At 44.6% G+C, this 22,074-nt stretch overlaps 2 protein-coding genes and 1 non-coding gene across 7 annotated transcripts; all 3 read left to right on the top strand.

Moving 5' to 3' along the window:
• The first annotated feature begins 793 nt into the window (after positions 1-793).
• On the top strand, positions 794-8,856 carry LOC145525738 (olfactory receptor 52K1-like). The gene is made up of 2 exons (XM_081539263.1): positions 794-923; positions 7,537-8,856. Exon 2 carries the CDS (start codon positions 7,590-7,592, stop codon positions 8,598-8,600), a length of 1,011 nt encoding a protein of 336 aa, XP_081395389.1. The 5' UTR covers positions 794-923; positions 7,537-7,589; the 3' UTR covers positions 8,601-8,856.
• On the top strand, positions 6,942-7,014 carry TRNAG-CCC (transfer RNA glycine (anticodon CCC)). Its single transcript has one exon. It is a non-coding gene; the product is annotated as a tRNA-Gly (tRNA).
• A 630-nt stretch (positions 8,857-9,486) lies between the features above and the next one.
• Positions 9,487-20,921, top strand: LOC145525737 (olfactory receptor 52E8-like). Of its 5 annotated transcripts, none has more exons than XR_014068381.1 (3): positions 9,487-9,777; positions 10,465-10,569; positions 12,767-13,571. XR_014068381.1 is itself a non-coding variant. In XM_081539262.1 (2 exons), the coding sequence occupies exon 2, from the start codon at positions 19,713-19,715 to the stop codon at positions 20,730-20,732; it is 1,020 nt and encodes a 339-aa protein (XP_081395388.1). In that variant the 5' UTR covers positions 9,496-9,588; positions 19,697-19,712; the 3' UTR covers positions 20,733-20,921. The 5 variants fall into 5 exon arrangements, 1 of the variants encoding a protein (XP_081395388.1); XR_014068380.1 differs by having other exon boundaries at positions 9,487-9,588; XR_014068382.1 differs by lacking the exon at positions 10,465-10,569 and adding an exon at positions 13,780-14,044 and having other exon boundaries at positions 9,510-9,777; positions 12,767-13,243.
• The last annotated feature ends 1,153 nt before the right edge of the window (positions 20,922-22,074 follow it).

A 22,074-nucleotide genomic window follows, 5' to 3' on the forward strand; every position in this document is an offset into this window, starting at 1 on the left:
CCTGCCTCAGGCCTGGGCCCTGCCCCTCAGGAGAGTCATGGACAAATGGGGGAGCCCCAATGAGGCGACAGGAGAGCCCAAGTTGGGGGGCACGGGAGGTCCACTCCTGTGAGGAACCCCTCCTCTTGGCAAACCTCCCACCTGGGCCTGGAGGTGAGCTGGATTTAGAGGGCCCCCACTGCTCTGAGAGCCCCCCAGCCCTGACTGCCCCCCACCCTCTGGCCACCTCTGACTGCCCTGCTGCCAGCTCCACCCTATAGTGGTGAAACAAGCCCAGGTCAGGGGAGATGCTCCTGGGCTCCAGACCACACCTCCTGATCAGCTCCGGCCCTCGCCCCCATGTCTGAGGTTTGGGATCAACCATGCCCACCGTCATCACCGTTCCCTCCTCCTCTCTGCCTCTGTGGCGGCTTCCAGACCTTCCAGGTCTGGTTCAAATGTCCCCTCCTGCATGAAGCCTTCCCTGACTGGACCAGAGCCGAGACCAGAGATGAGGTGAGGTGGAAAGAGCCATATCTGGGTCAGATGACCCAGCCCAGCATCGCCACAGGTCTGCTGAGTGACCTTGGCTAGGTGCCCTCAAGTCTCTAACTCTACATGGCCCACTTCTAAATGCGGTATAATCTCCTTACTTTAGCAGGCCCTCTTACAACCTCTTCTCCTGCTACCAGCTCCTCCCTTTCTCCCATAAGCATCATCTAAGTACCACCTATCCTTTAAAAAACCTACTATGAGCACATAATAGGTGCTCAGAACAAGTTGCGCTTCTTTAGACTCTTGACTCCCCATCACTGACACGTAGAGCCTGCTTGCCGGACTGACCAGCATCCTGCATCCACTCCCTGACCTGCTTTGGCAGAGCCACCCTGGGGCAGGCTGCAGCCTGAATTTGGGGTGTGAGGACAGAATTTTCCCTGTTTGTGGTGAGTTATACCTCTTAGCTCCAGAGCAGGGACCATGGGCAGCCCAGATTAATAGGAAGGGCCTGACCTGGATGTCAGGAGACCAGGCTCCAAGCTGGCCCCGTGGAGGCCCTCGGACACCAGGGAGTAGTCAGAGGGTACTGCCCATTGGCTGAGCCAGAGCCTGGGCTCCTGGGGAGAGGAGTAGGGGTACATATAGTTGCACTGTGGGAGCCCCACTGCTTCTCTCCGCTTCTGCCCAACTGTGCTGGGTGAGTATCACCTCTGGGGGCAGCCCAGGGGGGCTGTGGGGTCTTCACTAGAGGCTCTGACCAGGGAGAGGGTGACAGGAGTGGGGACAAGCAGGGCTGGCACAAGGAAGGAGGCCAGCTGGGACTCACACCCCTGGCTGTCATCGCCTGTCTCTGGACAATCACACAACTAGCCCCAGTCCACACCAACGTCCCCCCTCTCCAGCTCCAGGTCTTCTCAGAAGGAAATCCTTTTCTTTTTCTGATTCCCCCAGAAAATCAGTTGTTTTCTTTTTAATTTATTAATCTACTTTGGGCTGCGTGGGGTCTTAGTTAAAGCAGGCGGGATCTTTATTGCAGCATGCAGGTTTCCCTCTAGATATGGCGTGTGGGCTCCAGAGCTCGTGGGCTCTGTAGTCCTGGCCTGGGGGATCAGGAGTTGCAGCACACGTGGGCTTAGTTGCCCCCCGGCATATTGGATCTTAGTTGCCTGCCCCCACCAGAGATCAAACCTGCGTCTTCTGCATTGGAAGGCAGATTCTTAACCACTGGACCGTCAGGGAAGTCCCCAAAGGGAACCCTTTTCTGAACCTAATCTTTTCAAACTGAGTCTCATCAATAGTGGAAAATCAGCCGGTGTTTAATTCATCCTCTCATTTCTACTCTGCCATCTTCTTTTTTCTTATCATTTTCTTCCACAGGACTCTCACCAAGCCCAGCTGTCTCCCTTGAGGTGTGGTGCCTATGAGAGGCAGCTGGGCTTTGGAATTCTAATCCCACCCCCACCCATTCTGGGCTTGTTTTCATTAGGCTATTTGCACCCCACTGCCCCCTTACCAACCAAATTCCAGCTCTCAGGTTAGATGACCTCTCTTCTGGAGAGCTTTCCCTGCCCCAGAGGCTGAGTTAGACATCTTTCTGGGCTCCACAGCTCTCTGCTTCTCCCCTTATTGGACTCCAAGCTTCTTGGGCACTGAAATCACATCTAATACACCCACGAAGCACCCGTGCCTAACAGAGCGCCTGGTACGTGATAAACATCACAAAATATATGGAATGGAAAAAGGAAGGATGGCTTCATACATCTGACTGTCAATTGTAAAAACTGCCTACTAGACACTGTGGCTACTAAATGAGGTGGAAACTGTACATGAGAGTACAAAACAGAAAACAGACCATGGTAGGGCCTCAAAAACATGTTCGTTTTTCCTCTGCTCCTTCCTATCAAAGCAACCTCAAGAAGAAAACTATCCCTCAGTTAACAGAGGACACAGCTGGGACCAGGGGGGTTACACTACACAAAGAGAAGTTTCAGGCCTGACGATTGGGTGAACCACCCACTCATGGGACCAATGGCCTGAGATACAGTAGGAAGCATCTTGATGTGCAGCCGTGCAGGCTAAGGGCACTCATATCAGGGAAGGAGGTGAACAATGCACAAGATGAGCCCTATAGGCTTCCGCTGTGTATGGCTGTGAATTCACAATTCTCGATGTTTTTTTAGGTCACAGAGGCCCAGAAAGGGGATGGGAGGAGGGGCCCATCTGCCCAGGACTGGATAGTTAGAGATCACTGCCCCCAGGTACTGGGAGGTTGGCAGTTCCCATCTTCCTTTTAAGTCCCTTGGATGCAAACAGAAAATCTTCCCTTTCTGATGGCCTTCATTTCTGAGACTCTAATCCTCACCTTCTGCGTTTTGACGTTAATGAGGCAGTTGCCCAGCAGTGAGTGCAATCAGCAGTGAGAATAGGAGCCTCTGTTATGAGATTCAGTCTATGTGGAGCCATATCTCCAGAAGAGGGTGTGTTCATGCATCCTAGTGTGTGTCACTGAGTATTTCAATGAGTCTTTATATTTGTTGTCACACACACCCTAAAGGATGACAGTTCTTACTCCATAGTGTGATTTGAGATGAGCTACAAGAGCTTTGGAGATGGTGAAGGACGGGGGAGCCTGGCGTGCTGCAGTCCATGGGTTCGCAAAGAGTTGGACATGACTGAGTGAACAATAACAACATGAGCTACATGAGTGTGATTCAAAATATCACCGATTTACAGGTTCATTCTTTGGGTTAGGGTATATAATCACCCTACTGAAATGCAAATCACCCTGTAGGAGTCTATGCTAATAAATTTTAAATTCTTTGTGAAATGGGCAAATCACCAGAAGAATGTAATTTTCCAAGTTTACTTAAGAAGAGATTAAAAACCTGAGTAGATTGATTGCCATAAAAGAAATCAGAACATGTTACTAAATAACTATCATCCAAAAAATTCTGTGCCCAAATTGCTTTATTCGTGAGATTTTTTTTCCCCCCAAACTCAAGGAATGAATAATTGCTGTGTTATAAAAACTATTTTAGAAATAGAATTTAAAAAGGAAACTGAATCAATTCATCATGAAGCTGGTGTAACTGTGATACCAAAACCTCATAAAGAGATAAAGATAGTTACCAAAAAAACCCTATAGATCTATTCTAAATAAAATACTAGCAAATCAATTTCAGTAGTATTTAAAAATATAATCACTGTGTATTTTATCTACTTGTCAATGGGTCAGATTTTAAAAGCATTGGCCCATTATTATTGATGCAAAAAAAGCATTTGAAAACATTAAATACAGACTCAATTTTTTTCATTATTAAAAACTAGCAGCAAGAAGATACTTCATTAACATGAAAATAATACCTATCTCAAACCAACAAGCAACATCATATTTAACATAGAAACAGAAGCTTTAATAAAACTGAGGGAAAATAAATACACCTTTTCTTATCATTACTTTGTAACATTATTCTAGAAGTTCTGGTTTCTGAAATAAGATGTAAAACTAGAAATGAAAGTCCAATTATTATTTTTTTTAAAGAAAAAAATAATTCTCCCTTGTGTGTGTGTGTCCAGTCGCTCAATCGTGTTTGACTCTTTCTGACCCCATGGACTGTTGCCCACAAGGCTCCTCTGTCCCAGGCAATAATACTGGAGTGGGTTGCCATTTCTTCTCCAGCAGATCTTCCTGACCCTGAGATGGAACCCGCGTCTCTTGCATCTCCTGAATTGGCAGGCCAATTCCTTACCACTAGCACCACCTGGGAAGCCTAATTCTCCCTTAAATACCCAATAAAATCAACTGAAATGTTTTTAACTAATAAAGGAATTTTTTTTTAATAAAGGAATTTTTTAAGTAGCAGTATATAAGATAAATGGACAAAATCAGTAAACTTCTATATAAGATTGTTGCCAACTCAAAAAATACAATAGAAAATTATTATATTCGCAATGATAACAAATTGCAAAATACCTAGGATTTTAACAATAAACTTAACAAGAAATATGTGAGACCCATTCATTATTCAACCAATACTTACTGTCTCCTATATGTCAGGTTTTATATTAGGTTCCTGGAATATAAATGTGAGTGAAGTGAACAGAATTCCTGCCATCACAGACCTATACAAATAACAGAAAATTGCTGAGAAACATAAAGACTTGAAGCCTTAGAACACCATACTTGATACTAGATGGAAAGACTGAATATTGTCAAGATTATCAGTCCTCTGCAGATTAATTCATAGGTTTAATGAAATTCCAATTTTTAAAATGCACAATGAGATTATTCTTAGAAATTGGCAAAATGATTATAAAGGTTGGGAGGATGAAACGAGAATAACAAAAAAAATTTAACAAAAGTACTTGTAGAGATAAGTTTTATTAGAAATTAAATGATGAAGTTATAGTAATCAATAAAATACAGTACTCTCTTACAACTTAGTAATAAAATACAACTCAATTAAAAATGGGCAAAGAATTTGAATAGACACTTCTTAAAAAAATACAAATGGCCAATATACACATGAAAAGATGCTCAACACCGTCAACACTCAGAAAAACACAAATCAGGATTTTCCTTGGTCCAGTGATTAAGACTCTGTAAATGGCAACCCATTCCAGTGTTCTTGCGTGGAGAATCCCAGGGACAGAGGAGCCTGGTGGGCTGCCGTCTATGGGGTCGCATAGAGTCGGACACGACTGAAGTGACTTAGCAGCAGCAGCAGCTTTAAAAGCAAGAGGGGCTGGTTGGATCCCTGATCAGGCAATTAAGGTCTCACATGCTGCACCACAAAGCCAAAACAAAAAGTAAAAGAAAAACACAAATCAAAACCACTAGGATAGCTAGAATAATAAAGACAGATAATAAGTATTAGCGAGGATATGGAGAAAATGGAAAGCTCATCCATTGTTCGGAGAAGGCACTGGCGACCCACTCCAGTACTCTTGCCTGGAAAATCCCATGGACGGAGGAGCCTGGTAGGCTGCAGTCCATGGGGTCACTAAGAGTCGGACACGACTGAGTGACTTCACTTTCACTTTTCACTTTCATGCATTAGAGAAGGAAATGGCAACCCATTCCAGTGTTCTTGCCTGGAGAATCCCAGGGATGAGGATAGCCTGGTGGGCTGCCGTCTATGGGGTCGCACAGAGTCGGACACAACTTAAGTGACTTAGCAGCAGCAGCAGCCGCATGTGGTTCAAACAGTAAAGAATCTGCCTGCAGTGTAGGAGACCTGGGTTTGATCCCCAGGTCAGGAAGATCCCCTGGAGAAGGGCATGGCAACCCACTCCAGTATTCTTGCCTGGAGAATCTCAGGGATGGGGGAGCCTGGTGGGCTGCTGTCTTTGGGGTCACACAGAGTCGGACACGACTGACACGACTTAGCAGCTGCAGCAGCATCCATTGTTGGTGTGAATTTAAAATCGTGCAGCTGCCTTGGAAAACAATCTGGTAGTTCCTCAGCTGTGGTGGTTCCACAATTCCACTCCTAGGTATTTCCAAGAGAAATGAAAACATATGTTTACACAAAAGCTTGTACATGAGTGTTCAGAGAGCTTTATTCATAATACCCCAAATGTGGAAATGGCCCAAATGTCTATCAGCTGATGAGTGGATCAATAAAATGTGATATAGCCATACTGTGGAATATTATTCAGCCATTAAAAAAGAATGGCATACTGATACATGCTATAGCATGGATGAACCTTAAAAACATTATGCTAAATGAGAAAAAACAGCCATAAAAGAGTACATATTGTATGATTCCATTAATATCAATTGTTCAAAGTAGGCACATTCACTGATTCAGAAAGCAGATTAGTGATTGGTTACATAGGGCTGAGGGGGTTGGGGGAAAATAGGGGTACCAGGTTTCTATTTGGGGTGATGACAACACTGATTGTGGTAATAGTTGTACAACTCTGTGAATTTACTAAAAACCATTGAAGTGTACATGTCAATGTGTGTGTGTGTGTGAATTATATCTCAATAGAGCTTTATTATTTAAATAGCACGGTACAATTTTAAAAATTAATAAATAAATTTTAAAAATAAAAAATAGCATGGCATTGGCCCAAGAACAAACAGAATATCACTACCTGTAAAACAACCACTTCACATGTAAGGACTTAATCCAGGACAAAGATTACAACACAAAGCACTGTAGGAAATGAAATAAGAACGATTATTTAGCTACCTCGGAGAAAAATATCAAGTTAGATCATGACTTAATGTCACACAGCAAAGTGAATTGCATGTATATCAAAACTTAATTAAAAAAATTAAGCCATGCTTTAAAGAAGAACAAAATATAGTATACTATCTTTTTGATCTTTGAATGAAGATCATTCTAATAAACCAAGAAAAGAACTCACAAAGAGGTGTCGAGAGATTTAATTTTATAAATTTAAAACTCTTTGCCTTAATATCATAAATAAGATAAAAATACTAACAAGAGACTTCCCTGGTGGTCCAGAGGCTAAGACTCTACACTCCCAATGCAGTGGTCCCAGGTTCAATCCCTGGTCAGGGAACTAAATCCCACAGCCACAACTAAAGACACCATGTGCAGCAACTAAGACCCAGCATAACCTGAATAAACAAATAAATATTTTTAAAACAATACTAACAAGATTTGGAAAATCTGTTTCAATGGATAAAAGGGGAAACAATGGTTTTAATATTTAAACTGCTAAGAGAAACAATCCCTAGTAGTACATGGGCAAAAGATAGGAGTAGAAAATTCACATGTGGGAACTAAATCCCACATGCCACAACTAAAAGACAGCATGAAAGTTAAAATGAGATAGTACTTTTCAACCATCAAAGTATTAAAATAATTTTTTTTACTCAAGGCAATTTAGTACTAGCACCAGTGACAAGACTGACAACTTTCTTGGAAATCTACTTGCCCCTTCATAAATGTTCATATTATTATGATACAATAATTCTACATCTAATAACTACCCTGAAGAATTTATTTGAAATGCAAAGATTTATCCACAGATGCATATCTCATTAAATAATGAGCTTTAGTCTGTCGTTTTTTTCTCTAGGGATATTGGAGATTCATGAAGAGCAAAGCCTAGGAAAGCTGGGGCAAGCCCTCATGGATGCAGAAACCAGGCTTCCTGCTCCTCTTTTCTCCCCAGAGCCATCCCACTCCTCAGGGAAGATGTCATCATGGACCAACGGCAGCTCCAACCTGTCCTATACCAGCTTCGTCCTGCTGGGCTTCCCAGGGCTGAAGGAGTCCCGAGCCCTCCTGGTGCTGCCCTTCCTCAGCATCTACCTGGTGATCATCTCTGCCAACACCCTGGTCATCCACATGGTGGTGGCCCAGAGGGGCCTGCACCAGCCCATGTACCTACTCATAGCCCTGCTCCTGGCTGTCAACATCTGTGCCGCCACCACCGTGGTGCCTGCCATGCTGCTCAGCTTCTCCTCCCGATTCAGCCGCATCTCCCTGGCTCGCTGTCTGGTCCAGATGTTCTGCATCTACTTCCTCATTGTCTTTGACTGCAACATCCTCCTGGTCATGGCCCTGGACCGCTATGTCGCCATCTGCTATCCTCTCCGCTACCCAGAGATAGTGACACGTCAGTTGCTGGCTGGCCTGGTGGGGGCAGCAGCCACCAGGAGCACTGGCATCGTTGCTCCAGTGGTGGGGCTGGCCTCCAGGGTTCGTTTCTGCCGCTCAGACGTGATCCACCACTTTGCCTGTGAGCACATGGCCCTGATGAAGCTCTCCTGTGGGGATATCTCCCTAAACAAGACTGTGGGGCTCACTGTCCGCATCTTCAACAGAGTCCTGGACATGCTGTTGCTAGGAGCCTCCTACTCCCGCATCATCCATGCTGCCTTTCGAATTTCATCAGGCAGAGCACGTTCCAAGGCCCTAAACACCTGTGGCTCCCACCTGCTGGTCATCTTTACCGTCTACTCGTCCACCATGTCCTCATCCATCGTCTACCGCGTGGCCCGCACTGCCTCCCAGGATGTGCACAACCTGCTCAGTGCCTTCTACCTGCTCCTTCCATGTCTGGTCAATCCCATCATCTACGGGGCCAGGACCAAGGAAATCAGGCAGCACCTGGCAACTGTCTTCCAACGGGCATAACACCAGGTCTCCAGTGAGAAGCTCCAGCCCCCACCCTCACATAGGGAGCTTCCTGCCTGACTCTCCATGACTTGTAGGCCCTAATCACTCTCACTATCACGTAGATAAAATGTGCAAGTGATCCAGCCCTGCTGTAGGTTGGCTTTGGCTGTCTACAGTCTTTGAGAATCTTCTAGGAATATTCTGAAAACTGGCTATTCATCCAGAGTTCCACAGTAACCAACTTCAAAATAAGTTTCTGTCACTGGCTTCTCAATTTTCTTCCCTTCTTTCTGCATGTAATTTTCATTTGTACACTCATTCATTCACCAGACATCTAGTATACATACGTCATGTTAGCCACACACTTGAAAAGAAAGAAAAAAATTGATTTCTTCCCTGAAAGAGGTCCCAATCTAGCAAGCTGTAAAGGCATGTAATGGTCAGTAATAGCTTTATGAACAAAATTCTGTGGAAACATATAGGAAGGGCCATCACTGACACGGAACACTTCACAGAGAAGGTGAATCTGGCTTGTGTTTGAAGGTTAAGGTAAGGTGTTTGCTGGAGAGGAAGGAGATGGAAAGAAAAAAGGCACTCTAGGCCAGAGGAACAGCATGGTGAGCCATAGAGTCATGCAGAGAGACCAGAAACTCCATAGCAGCCCCCACAGAGGGAGCATCAGGGTCTGGTGGGAAGTGAGGGTGGGTCAGCGGGTGGATAAGTAGAGGCCAGATGATAAAAGGCCTTATCTGTCATGATAAGGAGTTTGAGTTTTTACTCCAGGCAGCCACTGAAGAGCCTGAAGCAAGGAAGTGGCAAAACCACACTTGTGATTCACAATGGTCACTCTGCAGTCACAGTAGAGTGTGGATTAGAGGGAGACAAGCCTGGAGGCTGTGACACCAGAGACAAAGGTAGCCTGGACCTGAGTAGAGACACAGGGATAAAGAGAAGTAGAGAGATGTAAGACACGTCTAGACACAGTCTCAATCAAAAGATGCCATAAGTAAGTGAAAAAGCAAGCCACAGATTTGGGGAAGATATTTACAATACCTTTATCCAACAAAGAACTAGTATCCAGAAAATATAAAGAATATCTACAAATCAGTAAGAAAAAGACAGATAACCTAGCTTATCAGAAGGTAACATAGATAGAAGATTTGACAGTCACTACAGAAAATAAGTATATGAAAAGGTATTTGTCCACACTATTTCAGAATTCAAATGTTAGTTATTTATAATTTAAGGCAGAATGAAATGTCTCACTCTAACACATGTATTTAAAACAGAAACTAAATGTATGAATTTGTTTGCAACGGTGGAATCCACTTGCAATGCAGGAGACCGGAGTTCAATTCCTGGATCCAGAAGATCCCCTGGAGAAGGAAATGGCAACCCACTCCAGTATTCTTGCCTGGAAAATCCCACAGACAGAGGAGCCTGGTGGACTGCAGCCCGTGGGGTGGCAAGAGTCAAACATGACTTAGAGACTAAAACCACCACAAATGTATTTTATAGTTTTTTTTTTAATGCAAAAAATAACATTTCAGTTAAATAAACTTGATTTCTTAGCTAAATTAGAGTTTCCACAGAGATATTGCAAAAGGACAATGATAATTTGGCTGACTTGGCATGGTAGTTGTATACCATGTGTGTCATCATTTTCAAAGGCACTGAAGTCACACCAGGCTGCATTAGATTGGGAACAAGATCATTTTTGTAGATTGAGAACTATTTCACATCCACAGCTAGACTTGGAATCTTCCACAGAAGAAGGATAAAAATAAGTCAGGTGTCCTATGTCCTAGAAAATTAAGTACTTCTACAGCCTCCATCAATAAAAAACTAATCATTTGCTATTATATATTCCAACTATTTCCAGTGCATTTAGCCCCTTCTCCTAATGGGAAAGAACAGTACAAAGTAGGACTAGCCAGTTAGCTTCAGCACAGCAGAGCTGGTATGAATACAGGCCTCTGAAGTCAGAGTGAGTATGGGGTTTTTATTTGTTATAGAGGAAGAAATCAACAAAGCAATATACCATGAGAAAAATAATGGACTGAAAATTTTAAATATAAGCTACTTACTTATCTGTCATTCGAAAGCAGGCAAGAGGTCAAGTGTTCAGGATACAAACATAGCACAATTTGGAGAGGTTGAGAGTTACCATGAAGAGTGACATGATTTTCATGGGTCCCAGGTGCTTTTGTGTGAATATTGATAACTTCCTAAGTATGATTATAAGACCTAGTGATGCGATCTACTACCTAGTTCTCTCTAGTCTCACCCATAGTGAGACTCCCACAGAAACTGTCAATTATAAAGGTAATTCTTTAAGCATCCAGAATACATTCATTATCTTTCTTTACATCTCTGGGAATCCTCATGTTCTGTTTCCTCTTTCTAATTTTCACATTAGGAAAGTCTTCCCTCATCTAAATCTTTTCTAAATTTCAGATTTTCTCCAACCTGAATCACTACTGTTTATTTTTTTCTTTTATTTTATCTTAATTTTGTTTTTGTCTTCACTGGGTCTTTGTTGCTACATGTGGGCCTTCTCTAGTTGCAGCCAGCAGAGGGCTGCTCTCTAGTTGCTGTGTGCAGGCTTCTAGTTAGCAGTGATGTTTTTTGTTGCAGATCATGTGCTCTAGAGTATGGACTCAGTAGTTAAAGTGCATGGGCTTAGTTGCCCCATGGCTTGTGGAATCTTCCCAGAGTAGGGATCGAACCAGTGTCCCCTGCTTTGGCAGGTAGATTCCTAACCACTGGACCACCAGGGAAGTCCCACTATTGTTTATTTTTATGACATCCTTCAACATTTAGCCCAAATGCCACATCAGTAAAGCCCTCACTGATCGGCTTAGACTTTTAAAAAATTAATTGCTTTATCTTAGAGTTCATAGAATCTTATACTTTTTTTTCTTATCCCTGTTGTAATCTAACAAGAACCTCCTCCCCTTGAAGTAAGGGACAATTCTATGAGACTTGTGTAGATGTTTATTTATGTTGCTCTTCAATTCAAATTACAGCTACTTATTGAGAGAGTTCTAGGTGCAAAATTATTTTAGATGCTAAAAGGCATAGTAGTGAACCAAACCAACAAAACTCACTGCCCTTACGGATTTCACACTTACGTTGTTGCAAATGCCTACATACCAAAGCAAACCAGTACTAACACAAATTGGGGAATTCTAAAAAGAAAGTGCTGTCTAAGGAACCAAAAGACTGGAGTGCAGCTTGACTTGAAGAAATTTCTGGAAGGAACCAATAACCAGGAAAATGACTAAGATTCTCTGTTTTCCTTTGCTCATCTGTCCTCTAAGATTGTGATTTATTTTTTTTCTACAATCTCTCTCTCTCTCTCTGGAGACTGGATTTTTGGGTGCCCTATACATAACCATCTACATAATACAAAAATTGACTCTCTTTTCTTCATTCTGGGAGAAAGTTTTCTGATTGCACTAGCTTGGTCAATATTTGATTTATGGTTTATCAACTGTGACTGGGGCTAGTGGCATGACTAAACTGCACAAAATGGTACAAAATGGCTGTCAAGACTATCATCTCATGAATAAGATTTTTAAAAAGTGGTGATACTTCAGAGCTCAGGTCTCTTGTTTGACCTCAGAATTGACCTCAGAATGTCCTTACGGGTGTAGGTTTTTGAGTATAGGTTTTTTGTCTATACTGGCTCCCAGGGAAAAGAAAAAAGAAAAGACAAAAGGTATTTATCTCCAGCCTCTCATATTCAGATGTTCAGACTGTGCACTGTACAATCTCATAATATCTATTGTGTAGACATAATAGATTTGTGTATGTATTAAAACAATTTCTCCACAGATGGCAGTGGAAACTCATGCACTACTACTGAGATTGGTACAACTACTTTGGAAGACAATTTTCCATATTCCAGTAAAATCAAAAATATTTATGCATGCCCTTTGACCCAGGAAATTTCCTCAGGAACATGAGCATCAAAATACATATACAGAACTATTTATACTGGCCTTATCCCTAATTAGGAAAAAACAGAAACAACATAAATGTTCCTCAGCAATGGATTATGTAAATATGTTATGGTACATTTACACACTGGATACTAGCAATAAACTATAGTCACATACAACATTAATGAATTTTGCAAATAAATATTAATTTTTTCTAATTTTTCTAAATCTCTTTAGAACATAACGAACTGTATAAAGCCCAAAATATATACAAATATGTGGTGAAGTTTATAATTTATGCATAAATAAAGCAAATGACAACAATAACACAAACAATGGAAGAGGGGCAATGGAAGACTCTTGCTGCAGGGATCTCGTACTCTTCGTTGAAGCGGCATAATACTAGTTAAAAGTAGGTTATGGGAAGTTAAAGATGTGTACTACAAATCCTAAGGCAACCACTAAAAGGCACAGCTTGTAAGCCAACAACGAAGATAAAATGAAATCATGAAAGATAGTTACTCCAAAGAAGGTAGAAAAAGAGAAAAAGAATTTTCCAGCGCTACTGCTTTCAAATTCCAGAGGACAAACTGGTGATGCCTCCCTGAAGGAGCCACCCCTGCCTCTGCTCACAGTACAACCCACGCCAAAGTCATCTCCCACCCAAGCCCCTCAGCCACCCATTCTGGGAAATGGCCTCACCAATCTCAGTGTGTGAGTACATGCTCAGGCACTCATGCACACACATATGTGTACATGCACACACACCACTTTTCACTGTCACCCAAATGCCCCTTCCTGCCTTTGGCTGACCCCCAGATTGCAGGAGCTCCTTCCCCTCAACGGAGCCCCAGGTCATCCCAGTCAGTCATCCCCAGTCTGTTAATCCCCTGGGATGGAAGCTTCCCTGAACCCTGACCTAGTCTCTCTGAGTCTCTAATGGTTTATCTGTAAAGTGGGGGAACCCCTCTGCAGATGTGACCTCTGTGTGAGAAAAAACTAAAGCCATAGAAATAAAAATGTTAGTACACCATCATCTCCACGCAGCCTCTCTCCCTGGGGTCTTCCTTCAATTTTCCTGGGTGTCTCATTGCTTTCTCCTTTGAGTCCCTGGAAATGCTTACCCACTGGGAATCTCGCCCTCCACTGGGAATCCCCTGGAGCCAGAGGTCTACTTACCCATCCCTCCCCTCAGCCTCATAGAGCAGTGCCTTGGAGTTGGGCACAGACCTCAGGCCTTACTTTTTCAGAGGTGATACCAAAGCCATAGCAGGCCACCACCCAACAGGAGTGTTCTACAGCTGCCAGTGAGGTTGGGCGTGAGAAGACAGGGGACTTATGGGGGATTTGAGGCAGGTAAGCCTGAGATTGGCATTGAGCTTCACCATTGGCAAATGTCCATCACATCCCAGCTATGATTTAACATCTATGATACTTTAAGAAAATTAGTTATTGTCTTTTAGCCTCAGTATTTTCATCTGTAAACTGGGTTAATAAATAGTATTCATCTCTTAGGGTTGCTTGAATATTATTCCAAATGGAAAAACCTTTGAAACCATGCCCGGTGTGCAGTAAGTACTCAATAAATTCTAACTCATAGTATTGTTGCTGAGGCTAAGACTGCTTAGAGCCTGTCCAATGCTATCTCATGTGTGGATGCGAGGGAGGAACTGTGGTACAGACAGAAGAGTCCAAGAAGACCTAGATTTGAGGCCTGGCTCTTCTTGCTAGGTGGGACTAAGCAAATCACTTGGAATCTCTGCTGGTGTTTGTTTTTCATTCATTCACTCATTTATTCATTCAACCTCAAAGGGCTACTCTAAGTTAGTTGTACATGAGAATGTTTATTAAAATTCTTTGGTGCGTTAGGTATTCTTGCAACACAACACTCCCTGAGCAGGTACTCTGCAGTGGGCTCTATGCCGGGCACTGGGACAGACAGGAGAGAGGAGTAAGACACGGTTGCCCAACTGGCAACACCTTCAGTCTAGTGGGGAGCCTGATCAGCAATTCGGTGATTCTTGCATGATAAAGGCATGTCCAGGGTCTTGGCTTCATTGGTGAGGAGAAAGATTGAAAGTTTGAGGGCTGAATGAAGTTATGGAAGAGTTTATTTTCACCAGACAGACTTGAACTCCATACTCAAGGGGTAAGAAGGGGAGAAGTGGAAGATACCCTGAGGACAAAAGAGAGGAGAAGGACTTCCCTGGAAGGTCAGGGGTTAAGACTCCATGCTTACAGTGCAGAGGGCTTGGGTTCAATCCTTGATAGGGGAACTAAGATCCCACAAGCTGCATGGTGTAGGAAAAAATAAAAAGAGGGAGTGGGGAGAGAAAAGAGAGACATCTCTTTTACTGGGACTCTTCCTGCGAACAGAGGAAGAAAGAAAGATGAGCACAGTAGCCCATGTGTGGGGAGGGGGGAGTTCAAGGAGCTCTTGTCTACAGTGGTGACTCTCACAGCACAGGAGCCATGCTTCTTTCTGCAAAAAGCACATGATGTTTGGCCTCTTCATCTCAGCCCTCTTACCTGTTCCCTTCCCTGCTACTCAGAACAATAAGCCTTGCAGGGTGATTTAGCTGTGTTGGTCTTTTGCCTCTGTGTGGTGGTTTAGTCCCTAAGTCGTGTCTGACTCTTGCGGCCCCATGGACTGTAGCCCACCAGGTTCCTCCGGCCATGGGATTTTCCAGGCAAGAATACTGGAGTGGGTTGCCATTTCCTTCTCCAGGGGATCTTCCAGACCCAGGAATCGAACCCCAGTCTCCTGCATCGCCAGCAGACTCCTGTACTGCAAACAGATTTTATACCAACTGAGCTATGAGGGAAGACCACGGTCGTGTCCAACCTGAATACTGGAGTGGGTAGCCTTTCCCTTCTCCAGGGGATCTTCCCAACCCAGGGATCGAACCCAGGTCTCCTGCATTGCAGGCAGATTCTTTACCAGCTGAACCACAGGGGAAGCCCAAGAATACTGGAGTGGGTAGCTTATCCCTTCTTAAGTGGATCTTCCCAACCCAGAAATCAATCCAGGGTCTCTTACATTGCAGGCAGATTCTGACTGAGCTATTCTTTACCGTGAAGCCTCCAAAGCAGCAGAACCTTTCCCCCTCTGGTTTCCAGAATCCCGTTTGCTCCTGGCTCTCACTCCATCCCTATATTCTTTTTGTCTCCTTCACTGACACCTGTTATTCTGTCTGCCCCTCAGGATTCTATCTCATGCCCTTAATAGAATTACCATCCCCATCTCTAGCTTCAGTCCTTCCTCTAAGCACTTCACTCTCATTTCCAGTTGTTGACAACTGGACATCTCTTCATTTGTGAGTTTTCATGACATCCAAATGTGTTTATTAACTGTACCTCCCAACACCCCAACCCTGTTGCTCCTTCCTCAGATTTTAGCAGCTTCAATGTTGTCATCATAGCTGAAAAAACAAAAAGAAACCTTCTAATTATTGTTGATTCCTCTGTCTCTCTCCACTTCCAGTTGGTTCTTAAGTCTGATTGATCTGTCTCTGGAAACATCTCTTTATCTCTTTTAAGACCTTCATTAGACAGTAAACTGATCTCATCTTTCAATCTTTTTCATCCCTTCTGCCCCTCCTTGAGGAGGTGGTTATTCTATCTTTCCTTTACTGGATGCTTTGGGGCCCAGTGTCAAAGAAGCTCTTTTATTAGTTTACTTAAGTAGTCTTAAGATACAAAACAGAAGAGCAAATTATAGTTCACATGATGGAGATAGACCACCCCTGTAAAAGGTGAGAGGTTTGTGGGCAGCCCACGCCAGCCTTTTCTCCCCCTTAAGGATGACCACCCTGCGGCATTTGGGAAGAAGGAGCACAGGTCCCTGAACGTCTTCTTGGCTACTGCTCCTCCAGGTTGCATTTTCCTCCTCACCCCTTTATTCTATCACAGGTCACTTCTCACCTCCTTTGCTCTCAGATTCTCAATTCCACCCCACTGGACCATCTTCAACAGAACTCCCTGTAGGATTTTTACCACCTCCCCACAAGTGTTGTCTGGCCCAACCACAACAGAAGTCCATTTCCCAAAATCTGAGTTATTCTGTCTAAAACAATGCTCTAAGAGTTCCAGAAACACATTCCAGGGTGGGCCCTGGAATTCCAAATCCGCTTCCTATAGAGGGCTCCCTGTGAACTTAGGGATGTTCCTCTGTACTCTTCTGAGTATTCAGAGGGTGGCTATAGTAACACCAGTATGAATACTGATTTTCAGAGACACTATATTCAAACCTCCAAGAAGGAAGAGTATTTCTTCCTGGCTGCTCTATAAGGTATGTTGTTATTGTTGTTTAGTCACTAAGTCATGTCTGACTTGTGACGCCATGGACTGTACCCGCCAGGCTCCTCTGTCCATGGGATTTCCCAGGGAAGAATACTGGAGTGGGTTGTCATTTCCTACTCCAGGGGATCTTCCTGACACAGGGATCAAATCTGAGTCTCTTGTGTCTTCTGCATTGGTAGGTGGATTCTTTACCACTGAGCCACCAGGGAAGCTCTACAATTTATGAGGCTTCTCTAATCTTCAAGTTTACTAGTGATAATAGTAAAATGATGAACTGCCTGGTTTGCCTGAAAACTTTCCCAGGATCCCACATGTTCAGCTCTAACACCAGGAACGCCTCAGGCACAGCAGGACAAGTTGGTCATCCTGATGTTGTTAAGAACATGCACTCCGGAGTCTGTCTGACTTCAAATCCAGGTCTGCAATTTAACGGCTGTAGAACTAGACTTAATCTCTCTGTGCCTCACTTTCTTTTTCAGTAAAATTAAGAAGATTGAAAAAATTAATACATGAAAGCATTTAGAACACTACCTGGCATAACGTAAATGTCCAATAGGTGTCAGCTATTTTTATGTGTATCAATGTTAATTCCTCTTATCATCACACCTACCACCACCAAATGGTGCTCCTAAGATTCCCCAAGAATCTGGGTAAGATGTGGGCCCAGTACTGAATCACACATCTTTTATTATCCTAATTATACAAAAACCAGGCCAAAGCTTTGAAATTGCTGCTCTTCAGAGCCCAGCTGACTAGCTTCTTACCACCTTCTCCCTTTTCCTCACTCACCTACTCAAGAAGCAGTGTTCCAACACCTCCTCTGTGCCTATGGTGGCTCTGTGCTTGGAGCTCCAGAGAACACAACAGAAGTGTGCTGTTACTCCTGCTCTCCCAGAACTCACATTCTGAAAGGAAAGCCAGCATTATCCACTGGGGGCAAGCCCAGGCAAGAGGCCCCTCAGCCAGTCGAGAGGGTCTTAGGAAAAGATAAGTCTCTGTGGCCTGTGCTTTGTGTCCAAGAAGACAGAAGTTCTGCTCAGCAGCTTCCTCTATCCTTGGCACAGAGTGTACCCCAAGCACAAAAGTGAGACCATTATTTCTCACTGGGTTCTTCACTCCCAATAAACCCCTACATGGTCATTCCCAGGTTTCTTAGACCAAATGTGGGGGCTTCCCAGGTGGCGCTAGTGGTAAAGAACCCAGTTGCCAATGCAGGAGATGTTAAGAGATGTGGATTCGATCCCTGGGTTGGGAAGATCCCCTGGAGAAGGGCATGGCAACCCACTCCAGTATTCTTGCCTAGAGAATCCCATGGACAGAGGAGCCTGGTAGTTTCCTCACTCCCAAAAAACCCCTACTTGATCCTTACCAGGTTTCTTAGACCAAAGATTCCTCATATACTTTTCTTCCTCCTAATCAAGAATCTTCTGCATCCTTTTTAGTGCCTCTAGGCCATCACTCCTTTTTCTTCTCTCCTACACCATACCTACTTTCCTCCGGACCTTTTTACTCAGTGATCAAATATCAGGAATATCACAGAAAGAGTATCTTTTTAAAAAATTTATTTTATTTGGTTGTACTAAGTCTTTGGAGAAGGCAATGGCACCCCACTCCAGTACTCTTGCATGGAAAATCCCATGGACAGAGGAGCCTGATAGGCTGCAGTCCATGGGGTCGCTAAGAGTCAGACACGACTGAGCGACTTCACTTTCACTTTCCACTTTCATGCATTGGAGAAGGAAATGGCAACCCACTCGTGTTCTTGCCTGGAGAATCCCAGGGATGGGGGAGCCTGGTGGGCTTCCATCTATGGAGTCGCACAGAGTCGGACACGACTGAAGCGACTTAGCAGTAGCAGCAATACTAAGTCTTAGTTGTGGTATATGGGATCTAGTTCACAGTTCAGTTCAGTCGCTCGGTCGTGTCTGACTCTTTGCGACCCCATGAATCGCAGCACGCCAGGCCTCCCTGTCCATCACCAACTCCCGGAGTCCACTCAAACTCATGTCCATCGAGTTGGTGATGCCATCCAACCATCTCATCCTCTGTCGTCCCCTTCTCTTCCTGCCCTCAGTCCTTCCCCGCATCAGGGTCTTTTCCAACGAGTCAACTCTTCACATGAGGTGGCCAAAGTATTGGAGTTTCAGCTTCAACATCAGTCCTTCCAATGAACACCCAGGACTGATCTCCTTTAGGATGGACTGGTTGGATCTCCTTGCAGTCCAAGGGACTCTCAAGAGTCTTCTCCAACACCACAGTTCAAAAGCATCCATTCTAAGGTGCTCAGCTTTCTTCACAGTCCAACTCTCATCCATACATGACCACTGGAAAAACCATAGCATTGACTAGACAGATCTTTGTTGGCAAAGTAATGTCTCTGCTTTTTAATATGCTATCTAGGTTGGCCATAACTTTCCTTCCAAGGAGTAAGCGTCTTTTGGCTGCAATCACCATCTGCAGTGATTTTGGAGCCCCCAAAAATGTGCCGCCGTGGTCTGAGTTCTCTGTGACAGCTAGTTCCCAGACCAGGGATCAAACTTGGGCCCCCTGCATTGGAAGCTCAGTCTTAGCCAATGGACCACCAGGGAAGTCCCAGTAAACAGTATCTTGTAAGTTTACACCTCATGTACATAAGCTAAGAGCTCCCTGAAGACAAAGAATGTCTTGTTCATCTTTGTAGCTCCCATTACACCTGACACAATACCTGTCTATACCCTCAAAGAGTGGCCAAAGATATGGCCATAGATACACGAAGAGATGGATCTTCATCACAAACCCCTCAGGCCCCGAAATAGCAATAGAAGCAGGTTTTCTTCCACTGACTGTTTTGTTCTAACAGTCTCTGATCCCCACTTCTGGGTCCAGCCCAGGGCCAAAGCCAATGGGTGAGGATGGAAATACCAGCACATTCAACGTTTCCTACACCAACTTCTTCCTGGTGGGCTTTCCTGGATTGTCCGAGTGGAGGCCCTTCTTGGTCCTGCCTCTTACTTTCCTCTATGTGACCATCATCTCTGCGAATGCCCTGGTCATCCACACAGTGGCAGCCCAGCGGAGCCTGCACCAGCCCATGTACGTGCTCATTGCCCTGCTCCTGGCTGTTAACATCTGTGCTGCTACAGCAGTGATGCCCAAAATGCTGGAGGGCTTTGTGCATTATGCTAACCCCATATCACTGCACGGCTGCCTGGCCCAGATGTTCTTCATCTACTTCACTCTCCTTCTGGACTACAATCTCCTGCTGGCCATGGCCCTAGACCGCTATGTGGCCATCTGCCATCCACTCCGCTACAGTGACCTCATGACCTCCCACTTGCTGGGTGTGCTGGCCTTTTTTGCCCTGACACGGAGCCTGGGAGTGGCAGTGCCCTTGGTGGTGCTAACCTCACAAGCTCGATTTTGCCGGACAGCAGTGATCCGACATTTCACCTGCGAGTACATTGCACTGCTGAGTATAGCTTGTGGAGACTTGACCTTCAACAACCATTTGGGGCTGGCCATGCGGTTGGCCACTGTGAGCTTTGATCTAGCCTTGCTGGGGACCTCCTACAGCCGCATCATCTACGCTGCCTTCTGGATATCTTCCAGGGGAGCTCGAGCCAAGGCCTTGCACACGTGCGGCTCCCACTTACTGGTCATCCTCACCATCTACCTCTCTGGTCTCTCCACTTCCATCGTTTTCCGAGTAGCCAAGACTGTGTCTCAGGATGTCCAGAACCTCCTCAGTGCCATCTATTTGCTGCTCCCAGGAGCCTTGAATCCAGTCATTTATGGGGTGAGGACCAGAGAGATCCGGCAACATATAGAAAAGACGCTCTGTGGAAAGGAACTAGCCCGGGAAGTTAGGGAGAAGCCAGAGAGGCTGCAAAATACAAGAGTGAAAGGGAAACTGCCAGGGTGAACTTCCTCAATATGGGAGATTGGGGCTGTGACCTCTGGGAACAAGAGATAAACAGGCAGTACTGAGGGACAGGCTGGAATTTCCTGGGATTACAGGCTCAACAGCGGGTTCACTGTTGGTAAACTATTCCTTTTTGAATCCTTAGAATGCTGTTTTCAATACAATAATAAAATTGTTTTTCCCTATTTATCCGTTAGTTTCGTTTCTCTGTCCTCTTCTCCCTGACTCCTGAGAAAGTCCCCAATAAATACCTGGATATATGGAGCTCCACTGGAAGTTATATAAAGTCATGCAGGCGATCATTTGCCCTGAACACACAGTTTGAAACAAGTAATACAGGACAGACCCTTACCTGGTGCCCAATCTGTCCCAAATGTGGGATAAGACTTGACATGAAGCCCAGTCTGACCAAATATCCTGGTCAGTCTTGATGCCTAGGTCCAGTCTAATGCAAGCACACAGGCTGGATTCGAGTTCAGGCAGTTCCAAACACAGGTGAGGCTCTGCCTAATATCCCCATCTGACACAGGCACACAGGTCAGGCCTATCCCAGGTGTCCAGTCTAGCCCAAACAGTTCAAGTCCAGCCAAGGGGCCCAGCAGTCTGAGACACCCAAACCAGGTCTTCTCTTGGGACTCAATCTCATCCAAATGCCAGACTAGGCCTTTATCTGTACTTGAGCTTGATCCAAACCCATTGGTCAGGACACTTCCCATCGTAGCCAGTGTGATTTACCTAAGTCACCTCTACTTGAAAGATCTCCATAACTGTCATCTCTGGAATGGAGTGTCCTTCAGGGATGTCCTCAAAAGAAGTGTCCTGTGCAGAACTGTCTGTCCTGTGCAGAACCATCTATCCTGTGCAGAACCGTCTGTAAACAACCCAAGTTTTCTCTTCCTCTGTCAACTGATTATATGGAATGTCCCATGAGGCCATGGGTGCAGGCTGGGAAAGAAGCAGGAGTGAGAACCATAGGCATTTGGGCCATTTCTTCAATAGATTACTTGTGCATCCAGGGCCTGCTTGAGCCCAGGCTTGTACATACAACTTCCGTTTGATGATGCTACTATGGAATGCTACTATGTATGCCAATTTTAGGTTTAGTGGGCAGATAATACCCAGTTCATGACAGCAGTTCAGGTTGCATAGGAACTTGATGGTCTTTAGTTAAGCAGTCTCGAGGCACAGTAAGTAGCAGCCAAAAGCTGTCTCTCTCAAGGGATCGAAAGAGGATGGTCACTGATACTTGAGTAGGTTGCATGACAGGCTGGACATGTTGCAGAGACTTCTTTGTTCTGGGCCCCACACAAAACTAGCAGCTTTTAGGGTCATATGGTAAATG

The sequence above is a fragment of the Giraffa tippelskirchi genome, chromosome 11 (genome assembly GCF_054371585.1).
Source record: "Giraffa tippelskirchi isolate mGirTip1 chromosome 11, T2T-mGirTip1v1.2.pri, whole genome shotgun sequence".
Lineage (NCBI taxonomy): Eukaryota > Metazoa > Chordata > Mammalia > Artiodactyla > Giraffidae > Giraffa > Giraffa tippelskirchi.